General features: G+C 37.2%; 1 protein-coding gene across 1 annotated transcript in view; it reads left to right on the top strand.

The window, feature by feature from the left end:
* The first annotated feature begins 265 nt into the window (after positions 1-265).
* The window catches only part of MSL2 (MSL complex subunit 2), a 30,512-nt gene continuing 4,370 nt past the window's right edge, over positions 266-26,407 (top strand). The window contains exon 1 of the mRNA XM_010975517.3: positions 266-1,823. Coding sequence (XP_010973819.1) covers positions 1,682-1,823 — 142 coding nt within the window. The 5' untranslated portion in view covers positions 266-1,681. The remainder of the gene's footprint in view (positions 1,824-26,407) is intronic.

Genomic DNA, 26,407 nt, shown 5'->3' with positions numbered 1-26,407 from the left:
TAGTGCGAGAAGCCTACAGCCCACACTAGGGAAGGATGGGTCACCTAACGAGTGTCTCATCACAGCCCACACGCCTAAGAGGGAATTTGAGAGCGCGTGGGGGAGGGGCGGAGAGAGCAGGCGGCTCGCCGAGAGCATGCTCTGTTCTGAGAGCCGTAAGTGGAGAGCCAGGCATGCGCATTGAGCTCAGGGTGGGTTGGCAGCGGGGAGGGGCTGGCTTGAGAAGGCTGATGTGTTTATCCGGTTTTCTGGGTGGGCGGTCAAAGCGCACGCGTAAGGGCGAAAGGCGGCGGAGCTGGGTAGTGGATGCGCATGCGCCGAGTGAGCCGGTAGCTCTGAGGGTGTGGAGGGGGCTCTTAGAGGAGAAGCCGGGGAAAAGGGAAGCGAAGGGAAAGGAAAGGGCGGGGGGAGGGGGTGAGAGTGTGCTCTGCGCATGCGTGCGAGCACTAGCGACGACGGCGGCGGGGGAGTCTCGGGGATGACAGTGGCTTTGCCCGTTGGGGTAACGGTCGTCGTCGCCGGCAGGGCCTGAGGCGCCTCACAGCCCGCGGGATCCATTAAGGCCGCAGCAGCCCGGGCCCCACGGAGCTAGAGTGGCGCGTGGAGTAGGGGTGAGGGCGGCGAGGCACGGGGGGAGGGGCCTGCGGCGGGGCCTTGCTGTGTACGCTGGGCGGCGGCGGGGCCTGGCGGTGTGTGCGCTCGTCTCAGCCGCGGCCCGGCGGGCGCCGTAGGCGGCGGCGGCCGTGGTGCTTGGTGGAAGAGGCGTCGGTGTGTGCGGCGCGGAGAAGATGGCCGGGCAGTGAGGGGGCGGTGCTTGCGCCTGGTGACCTCGGAGTGAGCGACTGAGGAGCGAGGGGCGCCGCGGCGGCCCGGCCGGGCCTGCTCCCCGCCCCCTCCCGCCGCCGGCCCGCGCACTTCCTCCCGGACCCTCCCCTATCGGGCGGGGGCCTCTCCTGCCCGCTTCGCCACCTCAGGGAACAGCCGGGCTGTAACCGCCAGGGCGGAGAGCCAGGCGCGTCCGGGCCCCGCGTCCGATATGGAGAGAGCGGCGGCGGCCTCCGCCAGCCGCAGCAGCCACGTTCGCCGCCACCGCGGCTTGGTGCACTAGATCCAGGAAGCCGAAGCCGAAGCTGACGCCGACGCCCGCGCCGTCGTCCTTGCCTTCGCCGCTGCTTTCGCGCCGGGCGCTGTGATGGAGTGAGGGCCCTGCAGCCCGTGAGAAGCGTGCCCGCCCCTCGGACCGGACCGGGCCGGGGCCTGCTCCCGCGCCCGCTCGGCTCGACCAGAGGAGGCGCCTCCGCGTTCAGAGATGCAGCTCGAGCGCAGGCCGCCCGCCGAGCCGCGGGGCTAGACTGAGCGCCGAGTCCCGGCCCGAGCGCTGAAGCCGCCGTGTTCTGCGTCCCGCAGTCGCCGGGGACAAAACTCGAACGCTGGTTTTTCTCTCTCCTTTCTTTTTTTGGTCTGCAAGTCTCAGGGACGGAGGAGGGGCGCCAGGGCCCCATGTGTGGGAGGATTGCTTCAGCTCCGCAAACTTGCACGGATTTTGGTTACTACTTCGGCCAGTTGTTCTGCTCTGATTTCCTCCGAATTGTTGCAAATTCGCCATTGTTCCCTGGCTGCTTGCAAAGTTGGATCCGGAATTTCTTTTCAACCGGGAGCCAACGGTGTCGAAGTGTCTGCAATGAACCCCGTGAATGCTACTGCTCTCTACATTTCCGCGAGCCGCCTAGTGCTCAACTACGACCCCGGAGACCCCAAGGCGTTTACAGAGATTAACAGGCTCTTGCCTTACTTCCGACAGTCCCTCTCGTGCTGCGTTTGCGGTGAGACGCTTTTTATTGTTCCCTTTTCAGTACTTGTTTAAAAAAAGCCTCTGAGCAATGGTAACAGGAACGATTTGACTGCAGGGAGTTTGTATTGAGCTTTTGTTATTTGTGTGGTAGTATACATTTGTTTTCAAACTCGCCAAAGGACTTTTGCCCGGCGTTTTAGAAAGACAGAACCCTTCCAAACCTCTCTTGTACAGCGGCCTCAATGTTTAAAACGGTTATTTAGCCTTGCGTCAGTTCTTTACCGGTTCAGGTGTTGGTTTTTTTAAAATGAGGTGTAATATGCATGAATATTGCTGCTTTTTTTTTTTTTTTTCATTTTAAAAACTTTCGATGCAGGGGCTGACTTAATACCGACCTTGGTTAAACGTGGTTAAACCTGGTTAAAACATGTACATGTGGCGTGTTTGCATTTCCCTAAACGTGCTGTGTGGGTAAGAGGTATAATCTGATGCACCCACAGCCGGTGAACTCGGTGCAGAACTTTTCCCCCCGGCTTCTTCACATGCTTTGACAGTTTGACCGTAAACGCTGAGCCTGGAAAGACTGATGGTATTAAGTGCTTTTTAGTTGGTAGGATTTTTACAGGATAACATTTCTTTGTGGTTTTACTATGTGGCGGCCTGGTAGAGGGTTATTTTAGATGTTTTTGTTCAAAAAACATTATTTTGTGCTAGGCAGGATACTTTCAAGTTATTTTTGAGCGATGAAGATGTGAATTGCCTGATTAATCAAAGTGTCTCAAAAAGGATAACTTTCGATAATTGCCACAGTGATTAACTGCATGTATAATTATTTTTTCAAAAAACCGACTGAAAACTTTAAGGGAAAGAGCAACTGGCAAAATACGAAGCAGTAATAATCCACTTCATATTCTTATTTCAACAAAAATTTTGGTTTTGTTGATCCGCTAATTGGTCTAACCTTGAGAAATTGCATTTCAGGCTTTCACTTTATTTTAAACTAGAGAAATTTTGAGACTGTAGTGGCTGAAGGGAGAAACAATATTCTTTTGCATTTTCTGTATAGCTGGGGGCAAAGCATTGAGGGGGTGTGGAAGAGGTGAAGAGCCTGTTTTTTTGTTTTTTTTTTTTCTTTGCACACCAGGTACTTAATTTCATTTAAATAACTTACAATGTGATTAAGTGCTACTGTGACTGATAACGGACACTTAACACCTTTATAGAGAAGCAGTTGCCCTGGGTAAATCACTTAAATGCCCCGGGCCTCAGTTTCCTAATGTGTAAAATGAGAGCTTTGGGCTAGATTCAAAGTTTTCCTTTCTTTTTAAATTTACAAATTTAAATGTAAGAATTTGCTTAGTTTCAGTGTACTCTCCCCCCACCAACACCCCCCCCCCCGCCTTTATGGAGTACTTTTTTTGATGTCTTCGTTGCTTTTGATAGTTTGTAGAACTAGGTAGAGCTGCTGTAACTTACTTCTACACTAACCTTTCTTTGAGGAGGGTTGTGGGAATTGCTACTGTAGTGATGTAGGAGAAAGAGGGCATTGGCCAGTAGATCCTGGCCTGCTAGAATTGCAGTAGAGAGTGATGTCATTATCCAAGTAACACTTGAAGATCTGGTAGGTCTCCTTTTTACTAGGTGGATGGGACTTCGCTCTCTAAAGAGGAAATGGTAGTTTTGAATAGTGTAGGTGCTTGGAATTGAAGTTCTTATCAGTAGCTTCAAGACAGTTGTGGTCTAATTGAACATTTTCCCAGATTCTAACCTACATTTTAAAAAAATAGTATTAAAGATAAAGCTAGAAAGTTAGAAAACCCAACTGTAGCATTAAAAAAAAATTCAGACAACACAAGTAATTTTTCTGACGTTAGGGCTTTGTAATTATCTTTTCTTGTTCAAGCTTCCTTCTCCCACCATCCTTTGGAAAAGAATTGTGGATTCTACTTCTCCCTTAAAATTGAGTAGCTGGCAAAAAATTTCAGCAGTATGGATGTAAGTCCAGTTTTTTCCCCTCATCTCATTTGGACATAAGCCTGGTTTTCAAGAGATGGAAAAAAAAAAATCAGTTACTTGAGTACAGATACAGCATTTTTTATCTTTATATCAGATGGTGTCCTAGACTTTTTTTCTTAGTTTAAAAGCACAAACTCATTCAAATCAATAGATCATATATGTAATCTTATTTTATGAGGATAATAAATATGTCACTGTAATTCTGTCTTAGTGCTGTAAGTAGGGAGTTTGTTTCAACAGGTTGTCCAGTGTCTGACCCAGTCCTACCTTTTCAGCTTTGTATGCAACTGCCCTCTTAAATATATTTCTCAGCTTCAGTCAGTTTGATGTTTTTGTCTTTTCCAAACATACATGCCTTTTGTCTTCCTCCTCTTTTCCTCTGCCTTTGCTCTCTGAAGTTCCTTCTACCTAAAGTATATTTCTTTTCTGTATAGTCTAACTCATCAACTCCCTCCTCCTTCAGAGAATTCTGTCATAGGAGCTTATAACTTCAGTGCACTTTTTATATCAAATTCTGATATCTTAGGGAAGATACTATTTTTTTTGTACATTTTTGTGTTCTTCTACCTCATCCTCTCCTGTCCAGTGACTTGCATGTGTTTATGACGAACTCAGGAAGAAAGTGAGAGGAGGTGGGAGGGAAGTAAAAGGTCTATAAATTTTACAGTTGGGTACAAATGTTGACTCTTCTCCTTACTGTCTAGGCAAGTTGCTCTAACTTTTTGCCACAACTTCATTTACATAAGGGGATGATTCCACCTTCTTTAAGTTTATTTGTGTTATTTGTGAGTTTAAGTGTGAAAAAACCTTTTGAACAAGTCTATGGGCTTGGTGTCTGGCACATACTAAGTGCTTAATATCCCACCCTTGACAGACATAGGGAAAGGTAGGGGGAGGGGAGAGAAGAGATTGAATTGTCAGGTCAGAGATCGTCAAACCTAGATTATTCACTGGAACTACAGGTTTTGTTATAATTGTTCTTTGAAATGTTAATTAGCTGATTATTACTGTTTGTTTTTCAATTGCTTTGTATTCTTAAACTTTCTGAAGTTTCTAGTGAATAGGATAGCAATGCTCCACAGAGTTATTGTACTTTCTAGGCCACGGCAACAGTGACTAAGATAGTATTACTCTGGGTACTATTTTTGTGTCAGTTCTTTCCCCTTGTTTTCAATGTTGGGCTTGCTTTATCATTTATTAGAGAGTATGTAGAATAAATTTTCTTTTGATGGCATGAGACTTGATAAATTCTGCCCTCAGGATTGTAGGTTTTTCATTAATTAAACTTGTTAAGTCCTCAAAGGATATAACAAGTTTGAGCTATAGAATCAAATCCTGTTAGAACTGGAAGGACATGTTAAGTGGGAAAATATTACTCTCTGAGATATTTGGAATCCTGTAAATTAACCATGGTCAAATCTCTACTCAGGAACATGAATATTTTCCTGGTGTTTTAGATTCTAGAAACAAAGTGGTTTAGGCTTTTACTGAATAGTTGTGGACCATTTGGATATCCAGTTTCTTATTTATAAAATGGGAAAGGGCTGGAGACTAGTGTTTCCCACTGATTTAGGCTGACCATTTTTGTTTTGAATGTTAAGGATTTAAAAAACCAAACCCTATTATCTTTTCTTACTCCTATCTTCCACTGCAAGTTAGGTGGTTCCTTGAGGGCTAGAGTCTTGCTTATCTTGTTCACCATTGTAGCCCTGCACCGGACAAGTATTGTTGAATGGATGAAATTACCATTAAAAGAGAAAGTTTCAAAGTAGAAAGATGATGTTCTCAGAATGAAGTATATGCCTTAAAATTAAATAGATGTAGCTTTATGAAAGACTACCTTCATTTTTCTTATTTTTCTCATTTGGGCATTGTTTGTGGACCCACATTGGAATTAGTGGAGTAGATGATCTCAAGAATCTCTTCCAGTTCTGGAATTCTCATTCTTTTAGCAGAAATACTTTGTTTTTGACTGAGCAAACAACTTACAAATAGCAAGAATCTTCTAAGATGAAATTTGAACATACAGCCTGGAGTAACTTACTTTAAACAACATATCTTTTAGATAGAGGGTAAATTAAAAGGCCATTTGAAAATTGTACATGTATTATATTAATGCTTCATATTTATATTTTTCTCAAGTATGAGTTCATTTGATACTTAAGATTTTACTTTTCTTGTACTTAATTTCACTGTAGAAAGCACACAATGTCAAGTTTACCATCTTAACAATTTTAAGTGTAAATTTCAGTAATGTTAAGTATATTTACATTGTTTTGAAAGAGGTTTCCAGAACTTTTTCATCTGGCATATCTGAAACTATACCCAACAACCATCTACCCTTTTCCTCCTTCTCTCCAGCCCCCTTGTAACCACCATTCTACTTTCTGTCTCTACGAATTTGATTACTGTAGGTACCTAATATAAGTGGAATTGTACAGTACTTGTCTTTTTGTTGACTGGCTTATTTCACTTAGCATAATGTCTTGATGGTTCATCCATGCTGTAGCATGAGACAGGATTTATTTCCTATTTAAGGCTGAGTAATATTCTCTTGTGTGTGTATACCATGCTTAATTTATCCATTCATCCAGCGTTGGACATTTGAGTTGCTCTCACCTCTTGGATGTTGTGAGTAGTGAATAGAACATGGGTGTGTAAACAACGCTTTCAGTTGTTTTGGATATACACCTAGAGGTAGGATTACTGGATGGTGTGATATTTCTATTTTTAATTTTTTGAGGAACTTCATACAGTTTTCCATAGCAGTTGCACCATTTTACAATCCCACCAGCAGAACAAGGGTTCCAGTCAGTTTCTCCATATCTCTGCCAACATCGTGTTTCCTGGGTTTTTTTTTTTTTTTTTTTTTTTTTTTGATAGTAGCCATTCTAGTGGGTGGGTGGTGATATCTCATGGTGGTTTTGATTTCTATTTTTTTTTAATGATTAGTGATGTTGGTGATCTTTGCATATGCTTACTGGCTATTGTATATCATCTTTGGAGAAGCACTTAATCATTTTTAATCTTGAAAAATCTTTTATTTTGCTCATAACATCTTTATTAGTTACCTATGATGTTCTCAGTGCTGGAATAAAAAGATGAATTAAGACACACGGCCCCTACCTATGTATTGCTCAGTGTTATGAGGAAGACAGATAAGTAAATCAGCAATTATTGGGTAAGTGCTGTGTTAGAGGCACTCATGTTATACCAGATCTCAAGCATCGTAATATAATACTCATAAGTTAACTTTATCGCACATGTAAAAATTTTGGAAATTAACAGTAAATGAGTTTTTCCCTCCAAGTCACTTGTTTTTGAATAGCTGTTTGAGTCAAACTTCGGGAAACCCTCAATGAGGTTAAAGCAGAGTTTGGTTTACCAGTTTTTTCTTGGCGCTTAACTGTTGTCTCTGATCTGGAAAGAATTCTTTAGGAAGCATTTATCTAATAGGCTGGTAAGGGAGAACAGTACTTAGTAACTTGTTTTATACTTCTTTTGTTTCAGGTATTTTTTTTTAACTGATTTCTTTTCCTAATAAAAATCTTTTTTACAGTTCCTCTTTTAGTATTCTAAAAATTAGTTCTAAAATATTAGTTACTATTTGGGTATGCTTATGTACAGTGAAATTGCCTTAGGGAAAGGACTCCCTTTATGCATTGTTCTGGATACTGAGAGAGGTTTGATTTACAGTCCTTTGTCATGTGATAAAACCAGCTGAAAGATTAATAATACCAGTTTAAATAATGGTCCAGGGCAAACTATATGGTACTGTAGAATTAGGCAGAAGAAATTGTTCCTATCTTGTGAGATCAAGGAAGTGTGGGGCTTGAGCTGGGCCAAGAAGAATGGTGAAATTAGTGGACATTTTCAGCAAGGCTTGAGGGAGAGAACACTTGGCTTATCTAGGCTGTAGAAAATCCAGTTTATCTGTAATGAAGAGAGTCCTTGTAGGAGGGTCCTTCCATGCCCTGTAGTGGTAACTCAGGGGACTTTTGTGTGCGGCGCCTTGATGCTATGCTAAGGAATCTCTGTGGGAAGGGCCTTGTTATCTGCATTTTAATCCTCTGTCATGATATGGGGAGGGGAATTTGCAGATCACTGTTGTGTTTGAGAAATATTTTAAGTAGGAGAGTGTGATTGAAATTCTGTTTTAGGAAAGATTAATTTGGGAATGCAGTATGGGATTGATTATTGGAGTAAGGTAAAACCTAAATTAGGAAGGGTAACAGATGTGTCCATATTATAGATGGCTGAATGGTGGTGAGAGTGAAAAGGAAACGATGTAAAATAACGCGAAGGGAAAATTTTGTCCTCCTTGTGGTGGTCGTAATGTTTTAATTTTTTGATATATACTGTATAATACGTTATGGTTAGGCATATTTCACTGTGAATAGATTGAGATATTTCCTACCTTTAAGTTTATAAGCCTGTCTAGTGCTTTCACATAGTATATACTTGATAAAAAATACTGAATTGTATTGAAAAATTGATAAAGCCTGGCATTTTATTTTAATACACTTACATTGGAAAAATTGACAAAGTCAAAAGGTAAATCAGTTCATATCAAAAGTGAAGTCAGTAAGGATGCTGATTTCAGAGGGATATGAAGAGGTTAGATAGGCTGGTTTGAAATAACATGAGGTCAGCCCAGTTAAAATATTCTTAGGAATTTAACAATTTGATATTGGATTTTGGGAGAGGTTGCAGTTAAGATAGGAATTAGAGGGGAACAGGTGTGGGCCTGAGGAGAATGAAGAGAAGGATGAAACAGTGATGAATAATTTGTATGATGCCTGGGAGTTGGGGTTAGTGAGAAAACATTAGAAATATGTTTAGGAAAGGCTAAAAATCCAAAAATTTTAGCTTTATGCTCTTCCATGGAAAAACTTTGATTTTAAAATACACTATTCAATACAGTATTATGTAATACTTTTTTTTTTAGGTTTTTTTTTTGAGGGGTAGGTAATTAGGTTTATTTATTACTTATTTATAATGGAGGTACACAGGACCTCATGCATGCTCAGCATGCACTCTACCACTAAGTTATACCCTCCCCCCATTGTTTGATATAGTAAAACAAACAACATATCTTCTGAGTATTGGGGTTGTCATTTTCCTTCTCTCAAATTAATTTGAACATCCTTTCTTTGCACTTCTTGTTTTCATGCATGCACGTCAGAGCCAGCATTGCATTAGTAGCATGCCATCATTAATTCTCTCCGTTGACATGTCCCTTGGAGTCCCCTTGGCTACTTTTATATATTATTCATTTAAATTTGTTTTGTGAGTTCTGGTTTACTTTTAATATTTTATCTTTTTTTTCTTGAGTAAATGTAGATTTATTTAGAGAGATACATACTGCATAGAGTGTAGGCTGTTTTAGAAGGCTAGGAAAAGGCCATGAGGTGTAGGGGTTGGGTGCTCAGGTTAAAGTAAAAGTAGATACACATTCCATAGAGTGCAGGCCGTCTCTGTAGATGAGGGAGCAAAAGAGGTATCTTGTCTTAAATAAAAGGTGATATTTCAGAATCTTTATTCTAATTTCTTATGTCTTTCCGTGTCCTTCACCTTTAACTTTTCTTACCGAGTTTCTTTTATTCTATCTTTTCCCTCTCGAAGTTTTTTGTTGTTGTTGTTCCCATGTCAAAATTAATTTAGGTAATTTTTTCACCTTAATTACTGTACATCTGGCCATTTTCCTTATCTTTTTCTTGCTCTGATGCTGTAATATTTCAGCAGAATTACTTTCTTTCATTGCCTTTCTGCTCAGGAACCTTCTTGAATCTGCAGATTTGGGGTATCTGGCTTTCTCAAACTTTTTATCTAATTTTACAGCCAGTGTATTTTGTGTGTGTTGACTTTAGTTTGTCTGTCAGTTAGCATTTGTCCTTTTTTACTGTACAACCCACAGAAAATATGCACTTAAAGTCTTGTCTGGACTCCAATTTGGAAATAACTTATGTTTTCTGGCAGTTTTAAAATTAGGCAGCAATGAAAGACCTAACTTGAGTGTAGGTGTGCCGTCCAGTGTATAACCTAATAAGGGCTTTTACCTCCTACCAGTCTTGCTAAATATCATTCCCTTGAAATTTAAATCTCTGCCTGATATTCTGAAATTTGGGACTCTGGCCATATGTAATACGGGATTCTAGGATTAGAAGGGAGCATTCCAGGTCAGGCATCCTTGTGATGGATTTCTGAATCCTCTCCTCAGTTAATCAGTTGGTTGTCCAGCCTGTGACTGAACTTACTCAGAATACGGCATAGGCTATGACTGTCATATTCTATCTACCAGAAGCTGTGGCCTGTCTCAGGGATCCCATTTATGGTATCATTGAGCTTGCCAGCTCAGTTTTTATATAGGTTTTACAAGGAAGATATTACTAGGTTATTCTTCATGATGAGAATTTATAAAGCTTTAGGGAGAAAGAACTGTAAATCATATAGCTGTTTCTTCACATCAAATAATCGTTTCTGTAATATTCTTGAAAGTTCATCCAAGCCTTTTCCTGAATACCTCTGGAGTAGAGTGCTAAATTTTACTCTGCACAATAGCCACATCATTGCTGGACAACTTTTTCTAAAAAGCTTTCTTTTTAGAAAATTCTTGGTTACATTTTGCCCAAGTTACCTTCTCTGTAATGGTTTCTCGCTGATTTTTTTTTTCCTTGTCCTCTGGAACAATTCAGAAAGCCTTTGATAAAAATTTCATGTCTTTCCTGAGAAGGTAAGTATCTTTAAGTTACCTGTCCTGGAAGCATCCTGGTTTCAGTTTCTTCTTAAAAGTGTGGACTTAAAAAAAAATGTGGACTTTGTGTCCATGTCCACAGTAGTTTAGATGTGGTCAGATGGGATTATCTGCCTTGATGACTTGGACAAATTAATTTCTCTTTGGAGTTTTATCACTTTTTTGCTTCATGTCCTTTGAAGTTCTGTTTTTAGGTGCATGGAACAATTTTGAACATAAAAATTATAATATATAATATAACAGTTATATAATGTTAATTTTTAATGTTCTGCTCTAATTCTGTCATCTTTCATTTCTAGTTTTGTTGCTGTTTGGTTTTTCTGCACTTCATGGGTCATATTTTCCTGCTTTTTTGCATACCTAGTTAATTTTGATTGGATGCCAGATACTGTGAATTGTGCCTTGTTGGTAAAATTTTACCTTGTGTGTGGGTATTTTTGTCCTATGAATATTCTTGAGTTTTGCGTTTGGGATGAGATTGTTACTTGAAGATAGTTTGATCCTTTTGAGGCTCCTTTTTAAGCTTCTGTTAGGTGGGACCAGTACAGCCTTTAAGGGTGAATTTTTTTGCACTACTGAGGCAAGAACCTTTTGACTACTCTATCTGATGCCTCATGAAATGTGAGTACTCTCACTCTAGGTGGTGGGAATAGAAATTGTTCTGCTGCCCCTGAGTTACAGGGATTGTTCTTTTTTCTTCTTTGTGGGGGTTCTTTCTCTATCCTGGGGTAATTCCTTATATATATGTGCTAATCAGTCAGTACTCAGCTGAAGATTTGAAAAGGACCTTATATAAATAACGGTGTTCTTTCTCTGTGTAGCTCTCTCATCACCAGTACTCTGCCCTGAGAAGTCCAGCTGTCCTGGCTTCCCAGGGAGCCACTGGACTTTGTCTTGGTTCTCCCTTGTGCTATGGCCTGAAAATTAATCTCCAGGCAGTTAACGGGCAGTTATAGGGCTTAGCTTGTTTGTTCCTCCACTGAGGGATCACTGTTCTGTGGTGTCTGTTGCCTAGTATATCAGAAAACTATTGTCCAGTTTTTGTTGTTTGATTATTCCATTTTTGTCTGGAAGGAGAATCAGATTAAATTCTAAACCTATGCTGTCGTCCTATACAGCAGCCACTAGCTGTAGTGACAATTATAAATACAGTTCATTAGTTTTACTGAACTACATCTTAAGGGTAATAGCTATCTTATTGGACATTGCAGACATAAAACATCTCCATCATTGCATAAAAGTTCTAATGGGCAGTGCTATAACAACTAAAGAACTTAGATTTGTTCTTAAAAGCTGTGGGAGCATTGAAAGATGCCTTCAGTGTTTTCATGTCAGGTTTTGATCTTACGGCATTGAGCTGGAGTGGGTTATTAACACATCAGTGGAGCTCACCACTGTAGACTTATAGAACAATTTCTCCAAATCAGTGTTAGTGAATCTAATTCAAGAAGGTGTTCCAAAGTGTTTATGCAGTAAAGGTTTGCATTATTTAAAAAATAATTTAACAATTTTTCTTCCTTTAAAATGAGGCGATGTGAGATATCAAATGAATATTGGACCAAATAGTGTTCCAAATTAATTCATTCTGCCAAATCTGCCAGTGAGGGTTTTAAATTGTTTTAATATTTAGTGATGTATTTTCTTGACACTTAGTCATATTGTTTCAGTTTGTTCTTTCAGTTCTTCCTATGTCCATTCAATGGATCATTGGTTAGGGACAAGAAATGTTAAGAAAATCAAGTCGCTATTGAAATGCTAGGTAATAAGGAGCATAAAAACCAGTAATTGATTCAAAATTTATTTGATTCGTGATTATTATTATCTCTCTCTGTAAGTTGTCTGTGTTCTATTAATATCCTGTATAGCAATAAGGTATTGGCAGTGTTAAAAAGAGAAAATAAAGTGGAGTATGGCCTTATATTTCTAGAAAATAAAGACTACACTTGCTGTGTGTTATTTGAAGTATTTGCAAATTCTAATCTAAAGCCACCCTTAGTTTATCATTTAGTAACAAAACACAAAAATGTTTAAATTTTTTTCAGTAAAAGATAGAAGAATTCCAAATACTAAGTCACATTTAGTTTTGTCCTTACATAATATATTCAATTGTACCTTGTTTTTAATATTCACGATTTTACAAACAAGATGTCATTTAAAAATAGATACAATACCAAAATGCATTTTCTTACATAACTTAAACTGTAGCCCTTATTAGTGTGCAGTTAAAATTTGTCTTTGTATGCTTTATAAAAATGAACTTTATATTATAATCTTTGATATATGCTGATTAAGTAATTTTTAAAATATTTCATCACATTTCTTACTTAAATGATCAGAAAAAATTATGAGTTCTTACTACTGTGAAAGATGACATCAAAGCAAAAAAGGTTAAAGTATCTGTAATCCTGACTGTGTATCAGAATTTCTTGGGAAGCTTTTTAAAAATACACATTCCTGGGCAATATTTCCAGATACTGAGTCAGTTCTGGAGTAGGCCATTTAGATGATTCTAATACTAATCCCTGGATGAGGATAGTACTGTCTTTAACTACTCCTCATGTAAGGTTTATAGGTGTGCTTTTAAAAAAATATGTGTGCCAGTAAATTTAAGGAATACTGTGTTAAGCAAATTTCTTGACAGCTGTAGTATTCAGTTTTAAGGCCTGACTTTCCAAGAGGATATTAAAGCAAACCTGTTAAGTTATTCCGATACAGTGGAACACCAGTTTGGGAAATTTGGCTCTACCTTTATGTTGATTTATTCACTCAAAGTTTGGTTCAGTTATGAATCAACTAATTGTTCCTAATTGACTAGTCTGCATTATCTTATTGGTAATAATTTAATGAGAGACCATCATGGCTTTGCTAAAATATGAAAATAACAGAATAATATTACAAAAGTGCTGTGTAATCACAAAACACTCTATAAAAGTATTCCCTACATAATTATTAAGATAAATGATGTCTGGCATTCTCTTTCAATTCTTTCTAGAGTATGAAATGAGACATGACTTGAGTTTATGAATATGTTGTGGGTCTGAGTGGTTTATACATTATCCATTTACTAGTTTATGGTGAGTGGTTTTTTTAGTTAATAGTGGTAGTTGACTGGTGAAGCTTATCTTGTATAAACTACTGACATTACCAAGAGTATTAGGAAGTATTTTTTATAGTTTTAGGTTGGTGAGAGACATAAAAGTTAAAGAAACTCTGATGTTTAACCATTCAGATGTTCAATAAACAGTTTGGCTTGAGTAACAGTCATACTTTAAAAACTGCAGTATTTAACAGTAGATTTTGATTAATCCTTTTCTTAAACTGGAAACAAAGATTTTGTGTCTTTTTTTTCACCCGTCCTGGACTCCGCTGGGATATATGTTTAGCTATCACTTGTCTTTCAGTATAGTAGTGCTCTGTTACTTAAAGTGATGTAATGAACTTTAAAATAATGACTTGGTCGGTTGGTCAAAATATACCACTCTGTATCACCATTTTCAATAGCCAGTGCATATCTATTATTGTTCCCTCATTTTTAATTAAAATGCATATATTTCTGTCATATGGCAAAATTATTTGTGCTAGATAATTTAAAGATAAGTTTACAGATCTGTGTAATCCAGATGATCAGGGGCTAATGGTGGTTCTAGGGCATAACTCCTTGAATATTTAATTTGAGAACTAATAATTTCCTTGAAACTTTGTCATTTGGACCTGTTGATTTTTTTAAGGCATGTATTTGCTTTTTGGCTTACTACTAAAATAAACTTGTGAGGAAGTTTAAAGGAACATACTCTTAAGTGCTGCTCAGTTGAAAATCCAAAGAAGAAAAACAGACCTGGGTTAGGAAGCCCTGCCAAAAGGAAAATGGTGCTGTCTTCTTAGGATTCTCTAATCTCAAATTCATTTCCCTTTGACTTGAGCTCATTATTATTTATAGTAGCACTCAAACTCATGAATGTTGCCTAATGAAAAGATTTTAAGAGGTTTAGACTTCAACATATGTCTGTGAAAAACTATATTGGGCACAGGTTTTGCAAAACTAAATACAAGCTTTAAAAAGAACAGTTTAAATGGTCCAAAACAGTTAATTCGTCTGTGCCCATTTGCTAAGTGATACATAAGTTCTTTTTATGGTATTGTCATTTTTGTTCTTAGCTGAATTGAGATTATTCCCATATGTGTATGTATCTAGGAGTTCTTTTACTAGCTATTGTTTTAAAACATACTTTTACATCTTTAATTTTGGGGTGTAATTTTGATGCTGTAATTCAATGATGTGAAAAGGTCCAAGTACCCCTTGTTAAATGCGCGGTTCTTGGCATATAGCTGGGCCATAGAAGTTATTTGCGTAAGCGATTGAGGAAAGAGAAATGTTTTCTTAAGTAAAGATAGCCTAAACAATTAATTTTTCATTTAGGAAAGGTGGAAAATGGGTATATTTAGATCAGTGGGTTGAATTATGGAAGGATTATTAATCAGGCCCTATGTCAGACTTTTGACATCAGTAGAAGTATATTCACAGTCTTGATGTATACGTGCCTTGATATTACTGTTGGAGATTGGATCTAGGTTGAATGGATATGACTGATTAAATACAGTTCTTATACCACAAGAATAAGGTGTATGTATATATTGGGGTTGAACAGCATAAATTTAGTGCTACTCCAGGAAAAAAAGTCTCACTCTTACAGGATGAATAATACTATCTAAAGTGACATTATGAAAACCAGTTTATCCTAATCATGTGAGTTTAATATGTGCATATTTACTTATTTTATACGTAACACTTCATATATATATATATATATATATAAATACACATTTAATATATACACACAATCTTTAGTTAAGATTTCTGATAATGTGAATTCTTAGAGTGAGGTTTTTTGAGAAGATATTACAATGCTTTATAGCATATATGTTCACTTAAAACATTTAAGATTAACTTTAAAAATTGAGGTTGTATAAAGAATCCAGGCAGGATTCATAGCTCCAGTTTCTATGCAGTAAAGATTTCCTGATCCTCACAAAGCTATTGTTGATCATCCATTCTCCCCTTTGTTTCACTCTTCCTGCCCCACTCACTATTCTTTATTGTCAGTATCCGCTCCTGTTTCTCCTTCCCCCAAAAGGTTTTACATCTTGTGGTTACTTGTGGATTCTGTTATGGCTGAGTTTCAGTGGTCATTCTTTTTGATAAGTGAGGAGCTAAAATTGTCTCAGGGGATGCCATGGACTTCATAGCAGAAGTAGGGACTAGGTTGGGATTCAGTAGACTAAGCTTTTATTTCTCATTACCAGTAATCAGCTGTGTAATCCTAGGAAAGTCCATCTTGGTTAAAATGAAGCCATGGAACAAGTTGATTTCCAAGGTTACTCCCAGCTCTATCGTGCTTTTTATGATTCATTCATTGTACATTTATTAGGTCCCGGCTTACTTGCCAACACTGGTTTAAAGATACAGAGATAAATAAGTTTCTGGCCTTGAGTAAGTGAGACCCAGTGAATGGTGACAATATAATGTGATAAGTGCTCTAATAGGAGAATGTGCAAAGTGCTTTTTGAACAAATGGAGGGTTGGGAATTAAGGAAGGCTTCCTTTTAGAGGTTATATTTGAATTGATTCTTAAAGAATAAATGGTTTACCATGCAAGGAAGGAAGAACATTCTAGGAAGAAAAAATCACAGAGGAATGAGTAAACAAGTGTTGCTTGTTTTAGAATGGCCAGTGAGTATGGAGTTTTTGGAGAAAGCTTAGTGGTACAAAATTTCAGGTGGATGGTGGATGGGGGTTAGATTCTGAAAAGCCTTATATGTCATTCTGAAGACTTTGGATTGTAAAGCCTGCTTAAAGGTTTTGGTGAGTTACAATTTTCGTTTTGTTTCCTTCCCTTCCTTCCCTTCCTTCCCTTCCTTCCCTTCCTTCCTTTCCTTCCCTTCCTTCCCTTCCTTCCTTTCCTTCCTTTCCTTCCTCCCTCCCTTCCTTCCTCAGTTTTTAGTTGTACATTTATGAAGAGATTTGAAAAGAAAGATAGATCATCAGGCTTGTGTTTTAGAAAGATTACTTGGTGGTAGTGTGGAAGATGGACTGATTGATGGCAGCAGGTGAAGTTGAGATAGAAAGATAAAACAGAAAACTGTTGCAGTATTCAGGATGAGAAATGAGGTTTCATCTTAGGCAGTAGTCATGGGAATAAAAGTGGAATTGGCAGACTTAGAAGCTGTGTACAGTGAGACTCCGGAGACTGGATATGGAATGCTGGTGAAGAGGAGTCTGGCTGGTATCAAGGTATCTGGTTTGATTTCTGGGTGATTGATAGTATCAAGCATCCAACAGAATAAAGGAAGCAGGAGGAAGAATAGGTTTTTAGGTAGGGGTTTAGGGGAGATAAGCTCATGTTTCCATATATTGAGCATGTCTGTGGGTTATCAAAGAAGAGATTCACAGTAGGCAGTTAAGATATATGGGTCAGGAGAGAAAGATTTAAATTGGAAGTAAAGATTGGGAAGTCACCAGTTTATGTAAATGGTAATTATGCCCGTTTAATGGGCAAATCACTCTGGAAGGACATTGTAGAGCAGTTTTTAACATGGTAGTGTCATGTCTCTTCAAAAGGAGGAAGGTTATGATTCCTGTGAGATTCTGTGCAACAGTCTGTGTCTGTGTATATATGTACATATCATCAGATTTTCAGAGGGGTCTGTGACCCAGTAAAGATTACTATGGAATACTGGAATGGAGTAAGAAGGATAGATTATAGTACGGAAATATGGGGAATACTGAAATTAAAGAGGGAACGGAAAGAGAATGCAAAGGAGATAGAGGAGAAGTGAGGGAGGAGAGCATTTCAAGGAAGAATGAACAACCCAGAAATGTCTGTTGGTTTGGGACTAGCAATTTTTGCCTTCCGTTTGAAGATTGATTCTAGCGAAATACTTCAGCGTATGAGTAACTGGAGGAAAAATTGCTGTAGGGAAGAAAGGCTGAAGGTACAAATGAGAGAGGATGTGAATAAAGGTAACTGGAGAGGGAGGGGAGGATAGGTGTTCAGAGTGGTGGAGGGAGAAAGATCTATCTTGGAGGGAAAAAGAAAAATACTAGTGCGTGTGTGTTGGGGCAGTGAGTGTGGGCAGGATAGGAGGTAAAGAAAGGAAGAATATTTAAATATGTGAAGCTGTTAAGTTTGAAATCATGAAGAAATAGGAAGTGGAAATATACAAACTTTAATTTGATTTTATTTTGTAATTTGTATAGGAAATATCAACATACAAAATAGAACTCTAATATACCTATCACTTCACCAATTAATAATATTCAAATGTTAGACTTGATATACTTTAGATCTTTGCCATAAAATCTTAGTGTCATCAAATTTTAGAGCTAGAAAGAACTTAGATCTGGTCACTTTATAGCTTAAAGTCACTTTTAAAGGCACATTATCATTTTTTAAAATTCAAAATTGATCAGATTTGGACAGTTACAGAATTACTGAGTATAGTGGATGTCATGTATGTATTATCCAAATCCCCACTTCAGGACTGAAGGACTTCATTTTCTTACTGGGAATGTTGGCTGGGGTTGTCAGACCTCCCTGGGTGGAAATTGCCCTTGGCTAAAGAGAGCCATTCACCCAAGCTCACATCCCCTTCCTTGGAGTAGCCTGCATCCAAAGACTAGTCCATTAAAGACCTGGCTCCCTTGCCCCACCATAGGGCAACCTTAAGAGCCATCCCAGCTTCAGAGCTCCCTGTGGGGTCATGTGAGGCCTTTGCTGTGCTATATCCCAGCCTAACTTGTTTTTCTGCCCCTTCCTTCCTTGTCTGATAAACTTTCAGCACACTAACCTCTCTCCCAAAAGTTTGAGTGACTTCCAATGCTGATGAACTTTAAAATTTCTTTTGATTTGTAACAGATTTTTGAACTTTTTTAAACTTTAAAGGACTTAGCATCTACCAGTTTTTCGTGTTGATGAGAAATATTCAGGTAAATGTTGAAAATAGTCACATAATATAATGAAAGAAAATGGTTAATTTGTATAGTGTAAACATGCAGGAAGAAATTTATTATTAGAACATGTTTTAGGATGGAACAAAAAGGGAAATGCCTTCTCAAACATTTTGAACAAAGATCTTGGCATTTAATTGGCCTCTCCCCTCCCATCATTCATTGCTAGTGTTTCTGCTGTCTCATTTTTATTACCTTTTGTAGATTAAAGCCCCTTCCACCACCACTACCTTTTGAGATCAGGCTCACATGTTTTTATTGACTTTTCTTGAGCAAATTTAAAATGTGGAGAAGATTCTTCTCTTTTTTGATTGTACTGGAGAGAATGGAAACATGAAGTATATTTGAAACAAATTCAATTATTTTGAGTCTATTAAAAAAGTCTTGCTCTTATAGTGCAGGAATGATTTGCCTAGCAGAATCCAAGACTGCATTTCTGAACAAAGTATTTGAAGATTTTATGTCTGCAACATTTGAAGAGTGCTTTTCCAAGACCCAAGTGTCTTGTCAGTCAAATGTTTTGTCATTGCTTCAGTTACCATCCTGTCTTGGATCCAAGAGTTTCAGAGCAGTGTGATTTGGCTGGCAACAAAATGCTTTTTGCTTTCCCCCGCCTCCTCTTTTTATGTATTTCTTTCTGTCTGACCATAGGTGTACTTAGGTGGTCAATACAGTTATCTGGGCCATTTGAAAAGAAATGACTGATTAAAAAGTACATTACCTATTCCGTAGTGATTGCTGAGAAAATCAGCTTTAGAATAAGTAACATAAGTGAGCCTAAAAAAACTTCCTATTTAAGAATTTGGTTTTGTTTCTTTACTTTAGTAATGATTTTAAGAAAATCTCATTGAGTATAATTATTACATTTTAGCAAGCAAAATTTGTCACTTTTATTCTTTCCCCTCTTTTGCTTTAGAGCTTTAATATGAGTGTCTGGTAGCTTTTTATTTTCCAGTTGGTTTTGATGGGGGTCCATTTGTTGGGAAGCATATTTAAACTGTGACGGAAAGAATATTTTATTGAGTTAGTATATAGAAATGTATCTTTTATGAAATCTCTTCTGTTTCACATTGCTTGCATTATCAGCAGAAGCAGAAAACTGTTTTCTGTCTTCTGTGGGATAACATATTTTACAGCTGTTGGGGTCTATACTGATTTCTTTTTTCCCTTTCCAAATACTTTTCTCTATATACTATATATTTAGTTATTACAAGATGTAGTTGAATCTTGTGAATTCCTTGACTGTTTAATATTCTAGTTTCCAAGAATGCTTCTTAGAGGAATGGTACGATGGGTTTGATCAATAACCACTGCCTGCGTGTATGCATTTTTTGTTTTCTGATAGTGGCATTTCAGGATGGTTTTTATATGAGTTTTGGCTAATTTTCCCTGATCCTCAAGTGTCATCTCATCAACAACAAATAAGGCTTTTATAAAATTACTTGTGTTATCTGAGGTTTTTGATTAGGCATTCCTTGTTGCTGTAATAGAAACATTGCCAGGAGAAAGAATTCTGGAGAAGGGGTGGTGGTAAATACAGAATACTTTGATTCTGATAAAGGCTCTTTTTGTGCATATGGCATTTGAGTTAGAATTATATGACACTTTTTTATCAAATGCCAAAATTAAGCCATTGCGATAATTTAACTCCTTAAAACCATTTTCCATTTTTATGAGTTTTTGTTTTACTGAAATTATTTTCATTGGGATCATTTCTTTTCCATGTAAACTTTAGAATGAGGGTTTGATTTTTTAGTCTCTTTGTTGTTGTTCACATCTAATTTGTCCCTATCAAATTTTAACCTTTTATAGCTTTTTGCCATTGCATTTTATGATCATTATTATTGCCAGGTCCTGTGTTCACTGGATCATTTTTTAGACAGTAACAAATTCTGCTAAGCATATTAGTCATTATCAGTTTTATTTTTTCTTGTGTCCTCTCTCTGAATCCCCTAAGCTTAATTTCCCCCAGTCATCTGGTCAGATTATTAGTGGGGTTAAATATATCAGTGTTAAGAAAGAGAATCAAAAGATCTTGTTTCAGAAGTGGTAAAGACATAATTTACTTGGTAGTCTGGGTGCTAGTATAATATTTACAGTGTGGTCCACCTTTACCAATAGTATTTTGAAGTGAATGAATTACCAGTTACTTTGTTCAAACTTGGGATCAGTTATGTATTTAGAAGAGTTTGCCAAGACTAATGATGACTTTGTTGTTTGCCTTTGCTAAGGAGTTGTGCCTGTCCCTTCTGTGGAGGAAGGGGCAAGTGATTAGAGATCTAGTTATAGTTTGGCTATGTATTCTGGTGCTGTAGGTTTCTATCTCAAACTTAGGCTGCTTTGTAAGCCTTGATGCTGGCAGTGATTCTTCTCAGGGATAAAGATAAAGTGCTTGGCAACCAGTCTTTAGTGCTAGCTTTGGTATATTAATACTATGATGATTTGAATGATCTTATGTTAAGTCTGTTTAACAGAAGGAACATTTTATGGTTAAAAAGCATGTTTATTGAGAGAAGTATAACTTGAAAATGTTTTTTTGATGGTAAAATTAAAATGGGGCTTTAAAGTTTTTTTTAAGTGAAATCTAAATCTGGTTTAAAATTTATTTAAATAATTGATTTCATTAGGTGTGACAACGGCATTGCAATTACCTAAGAAAATGTGCTTTGCAGTAATTTATACTGATGTATATGGAGGTGTAGTTTGCTGAGATTTGCTTTGAAATACTTAAAAGACGGGTAGATGAAGCAAATGAGGCATTATCTAGATAATTATTGAATCTGGGTAATAGGTATATGGAGGTTATTCTACTTTCAGATTTTTGTCTGTGAAACTATAATAAAATTTTTCACAAAATTAAGAGCATTAAAAACTGGTATTTCATATCTTAGTAAATTACTTACCAGCAGTTACGTATTCCCAGAAATTTCCAGAATTACTGTTGTGGTAATCTAAAACTGAGTCTTAGTCTCAAATTATAATTGGCTGACTTGGGGATGGGAAAGTTAAGGAGAGGGAAAATAAATAAGGAATTAGTAACTTTTATTAAAGTGAGAAGTGAAAAATGAAATTTAGTCTTCAGTATTTTTAGGGTCAATATAGCATCATTTAATATTGTTTAAACAGGGTACATAATAGCAAATTCATTTAGTTACAAGACAACCTGAATTATGTGAAGGCACGAAATTCCTGTGGTACATTACAGATTCAAGGCAATCTAATGAGAAACTTTTGTCATGAACTATTAATTTTTAAGGTCTGAAGATGTGTGTTTTGAGCAAATCTTCATACAGGACAGTGAAACTGTATGGAACATAATCTAAGCTACAGCAAATTAAATCTCTCCCCAAATACTGTCCAGTTTTTATAGTACAGTCTATTAGTGACACACTTCCTTATTTAATTTAATTTAATTTTTTAATTGAAGTTTAATCAGTTGAAATGAATCAGTTTCTGGCGTATAGCACAATGTCCCAGTCATGCGTATACATACATACATTCATTTTCATATTCTTGTTCATTAAAGGTTATTACAAGATACTGAGTATAGTTCCCTGTGCTATATAGAGCTTTTTTTTTTTTGCTTTTTTTACATTTGTTTTTATATATAGTGGCTAACATTTGCAAATCTCAAACTCCCAAATTTATCCCTTCCCACTCTCTTTTCCCTGGTAATTATAAGATTGTTTACTGTGTCTGCAAGTCTGTTTCTGTTTTGTAGATGAGTTTGTGTCCTTCATTTTTTCTTTTTTTAGATTCCACATGTAAGTGATATATGTTATTTGTCGTTCACAATCTGGCTTACTTCACTTAGAATGACAGTCTCTCGGTCCATCCACGTTGCTGCAAATGGCATTATTTTATTTTTAATGGCTGAGTAGTATTCCATTTTATAAATATACCACAGCTTCTTTAACTTGTCATCTGTTGATGGATATTTAAGTTGCTTCCATGTCTTGGCCATTGTATATAGTACTGCTATGAACATTGGGTGCATGTGTCTTTTTGAATTAGAGTTCCCTTTGGATATATGCCCAGGAGTGGGATTGCTGGATCATATGATAAGTCTAGTTTTAGTTTTTTGAGGAATCTCCATATTTTCCATATGGCTGCACCAAATTAGATACACTTCCTCTTGACTCAGATTGCCAGTCGATTTTACTTTCTAGGATAAGATATATTTTTACGATTTTAACAGTGTTATCTGCTGTTTCTTAATTTTCTGGGGAGGAGTTTCCTTAGGGACATACAGTAGCTATATGGCTGACACTTATCCTAGCTCCAAGAAGCCCTTGAACCTTCTTCTTTGTTCCTCATAACACTGAAGCTGCCTTTGTTGTGTGGTGTAAAGAGAACCCTCTGGGAAGCTTTTGAGGGTTAGAATGCTTAACTGAGTGTATAAAATAAGCTTGCCTATAGGCATCTTTAATGGTAGGTTAAAATTTCAAGCATTTCTGTTGGGGAATGGTTGGGCAATTCAGTAGGTAACATGAGGCCAGGTAATGGATGTTCTTAGTCTTAGGAACTCAGTGGTGGTGGAGTTATGAATCAATAAGTGATAGTTTTTATATGTTTTCTAGCCTATTTTCAGTTCTCAGTATTAGGCATACTCTCCTAAAACCTCATAGAAGAATACAAAGATGTATAGGGTTTAAGTCCTTTAAGGTGCTTGGTAGCTCAGGGATGGTTTTGATTGACATGACTGGTGAAAAGGTTAGTGATGGAATGCAAGATGAGGTAAATCCTTACTTAGCTTGTACAATTTGCACATCATTAGGGGTTATAAAATGATGACATTCAAATTATGTCATTCTTAATTAGTTGTATTGTTCCCTGAAAGAGAAATTTCTCATCTATGATTTGATTATTTGGTGGTTTAGTTCTTATGTAGTTAAGTCAGAATAAATACTTCTGGCTCTTTATTTACCAGTTTTCAAACTAATGAGTTGGTTCACTGGCATCATGAAACTGATTTTTTGTCTTTTTTTAAAATGAATTCTAGAGATTTGAACATTTTAGATGTACTTTATTCCACTGCGTTTATATATGCTCAGATTTTCTCATTTTTGGTCACTGGTAACCTCTTCAGGTTTGCTTCTAAGTCCCTTAACCACTACCCTGATTTTTGATAGTTTCCTTGCTTTCTGGCATATGAAAGTAATCAGAACTCATCTTGCCTAATTTATGGCACAGATCTAGAATCAGCCATTTGTCCAAGAAGCCCTGATTCCTTGGAACAGGAAATTGTTTTTCAGTATCATTGTCTGAGTTCATTGCTCTTGTGGTTGATCCCTTGTTTCCAGGCCTTTTCAGTGTATAGTTCTAGGAAGTATGTACATTGAAGATGAACATATGAGTTCATACTGATAAATCCAATTGAAATTCAGGACTACAGGATTTTTTTTTTTTAGTTATTTTTGTATCTTATGACTTTCTTCCTTCCTCCTACTAAAAAAAATCCGGATTCTCGAGGGTATCAATATTTGCTTTATCCCGTAATTAGACACCCAACAATTTATAGTAACTTTCAACACTATCACCAAAAATGTGATCTGAAAACAAAACAAGGGTTCAAGGATTATAGTTAACTTTCTATTCTAGAGTCACTTGAAATAGTTAATCTCTTAAGTGGTTATTACTAGTTTTTTCTTTTTCTTTTTTTTTTTTTTTTTAGCTTAACAGTATTCTTTCCTATGAATATACTACATTTTGTTTATTCACTAGTTGATAGACATTAGGATTGTTTCTAGCTTTTGTCTATTACAAGTAATGCTGCTCTGCATATTCACATACATCTCTTTATACAGATGTGTATTTTCATTTGTCTTTGAGTAGGCTCCTACGAGTAGAGTTGCTGGTTTGTATGGTAAATGTGTTTACCTTTTAAAGAAACTACCAGACTGTTTCCCTATGTGATTTTACCCTTTTACATTCTCACCAGTAATGTAGGAAGGGTTATAGTTTTTCCACATCTTTGCCAGCTCTTGGTATTGTCTGTCTTTTTGAATTTATCCATACTAATAGGTGTCTACAGTATCCATAATTTTTATGCATCATAAATTAATAGTTAAAGTACTGGGTATATTTTCATGTGCTTATTCATATATTTTCTTTGGTAAAATGTTTATTCAACTCTTGTTCAGTTTTTAAATTGAGTTGTCTCATTGATTTGTAGGAAATTTTTTTCATGTATCATGTTATAAGCCCTTAATCAGATACATGGTTTGCAAGTACTTTTTCCCAGTCTATGGATTATCTTCTAATTTTCTTAATGGTGACTTTTGAAGCACAAGTTTCTTATTTTGTGGAAATCACTTGACAATTTTTCCCCCTTTTGTGCATTTGATAACACATCTTAATACTGTGCCCAACCCAAAGTTATGAGGTTTTTTTGCTGAGTTTTCTTCTAGAATTTTAGCAGTTAACATTTATGTGTCTGTGATCCATTTTGAGTATTTGTGTATGTTGTGAGGTAAGGATCTAAGTTTATTTTTTGGCATTTGGATGTTGAATTGTCTTGCACAATGTGTGAAAATACCCTCTTTTCCCCTATTGAATCATCTGACCATCTTGTCAGCAGATCACTTGACCGTAAATGTACACTTCTGTCTGTTCCACTGATTTGTATACCTATCCTTTTGCCATTGCAACACTGTCTTGATTACTGTGACTTTAAAGATTTTAAAATTTGGTACTGTACACCATCCAACTTCTTTGTTCTTTTTCAGAATTGTTCTGGCTATCTCAGGTCCTCTCTGATTCCATATGAATTTTAGAATCATTCTGTCAATTTCTTAGAAAAAGCCACCTGAGATTCTCATAGGGATTACATTGAATTTATAGGTCAACGTGGGGGAAAATTGTCATCTTGTTTGAGGCCTCTCTGTCTAACCTGAGCTTGTCAGAGCTAGTAAGAGCTGAGCTGTTTGTTCTCCCCATCTGGCCAGCTTCTGTGAAGTCACTTCCAATGCTAATGCTTCTCGGCTTGTGCATCATCTGTTGTGCTAAATGGAATGAGCCCTCTTCCATCACAGCAGCTTCTAGTCCTCACCAGGGTAACGCTGATGGAGCTGGATGGTAGGGGAGTACTGAGCAGCGCCAGAGCAGAACACCACAGGTCCCCACAGTGTCCTTACCTGAAATTCTGTTTTTTAGACATAAATGCTTCTCGGATGGTTTTGTGTCTTTGGTTGTGAAAAGGACTCTCTTTCAAAAATTTTCAGGTTTACAGTTGCTTTATTGGGAGAGGATTTGCTGATTTCATTATAGCCAGAAGTACTTTCTCTCACGTGCCTGAGTCTTAAATTACGTAATATATATGAGAAAATAGGTGCTACGCTTAGTTAATTACTATTTATTCTGCATTGAGAACCAAGGAGCAGTTGCTTCTGAGGAATAAGGGTAGATGTGGATCTAGTTGCTTTCCCTTTTCTGTTTCATGTATATAGATCGTTTATAATTTAGGAGTTATGTCAAGTTAGGGGATCATTTTCACTGTTACACTGTATTGCTATAATTAGGACACTTGTGTTTTATGACCATGGTCATTTTGTATTCTGTCAGAAGAATTTGAGTCCAGTATTATGCCGTTTTTTTTTTTTGTTGTTGTTGTTGTTCTTTTGATACACTTAAACATAATTCTTTTTTGATTGTCATTATATTTTGATTTCCTCTGAAAGAATTTGAGTTTAGTAGTATTTCCTTTTTTAATAAATGAACATAGTTCTTTTTCATCATAACTACATTTTGATCTTTCCTTAGTTTATGATTAGTACATATATACAGTAAATGGTTTGAAATTGTACTTTTTTCTGTGAAGATGCCTTTGTACTGAGTTATT

The sequence above is a fragment of the Camelus dromedarius genome, chromosome 2, assembly GCF_036321535.1.
Source record: "Camelus dromedarius isolate mCamDro1 chromosome 2, mCamDro1.pat, whole genome shotgun sequence".
Lineage (NCBI taxonomy): Eukaryota > Metazoa > Chordata > Mammalia > Artiodactyla > Camelidae > Camelus > Camelus dromedarius.
This window is presented reverse-complemented; position numbering and strand designations above follow the sequence as displayed.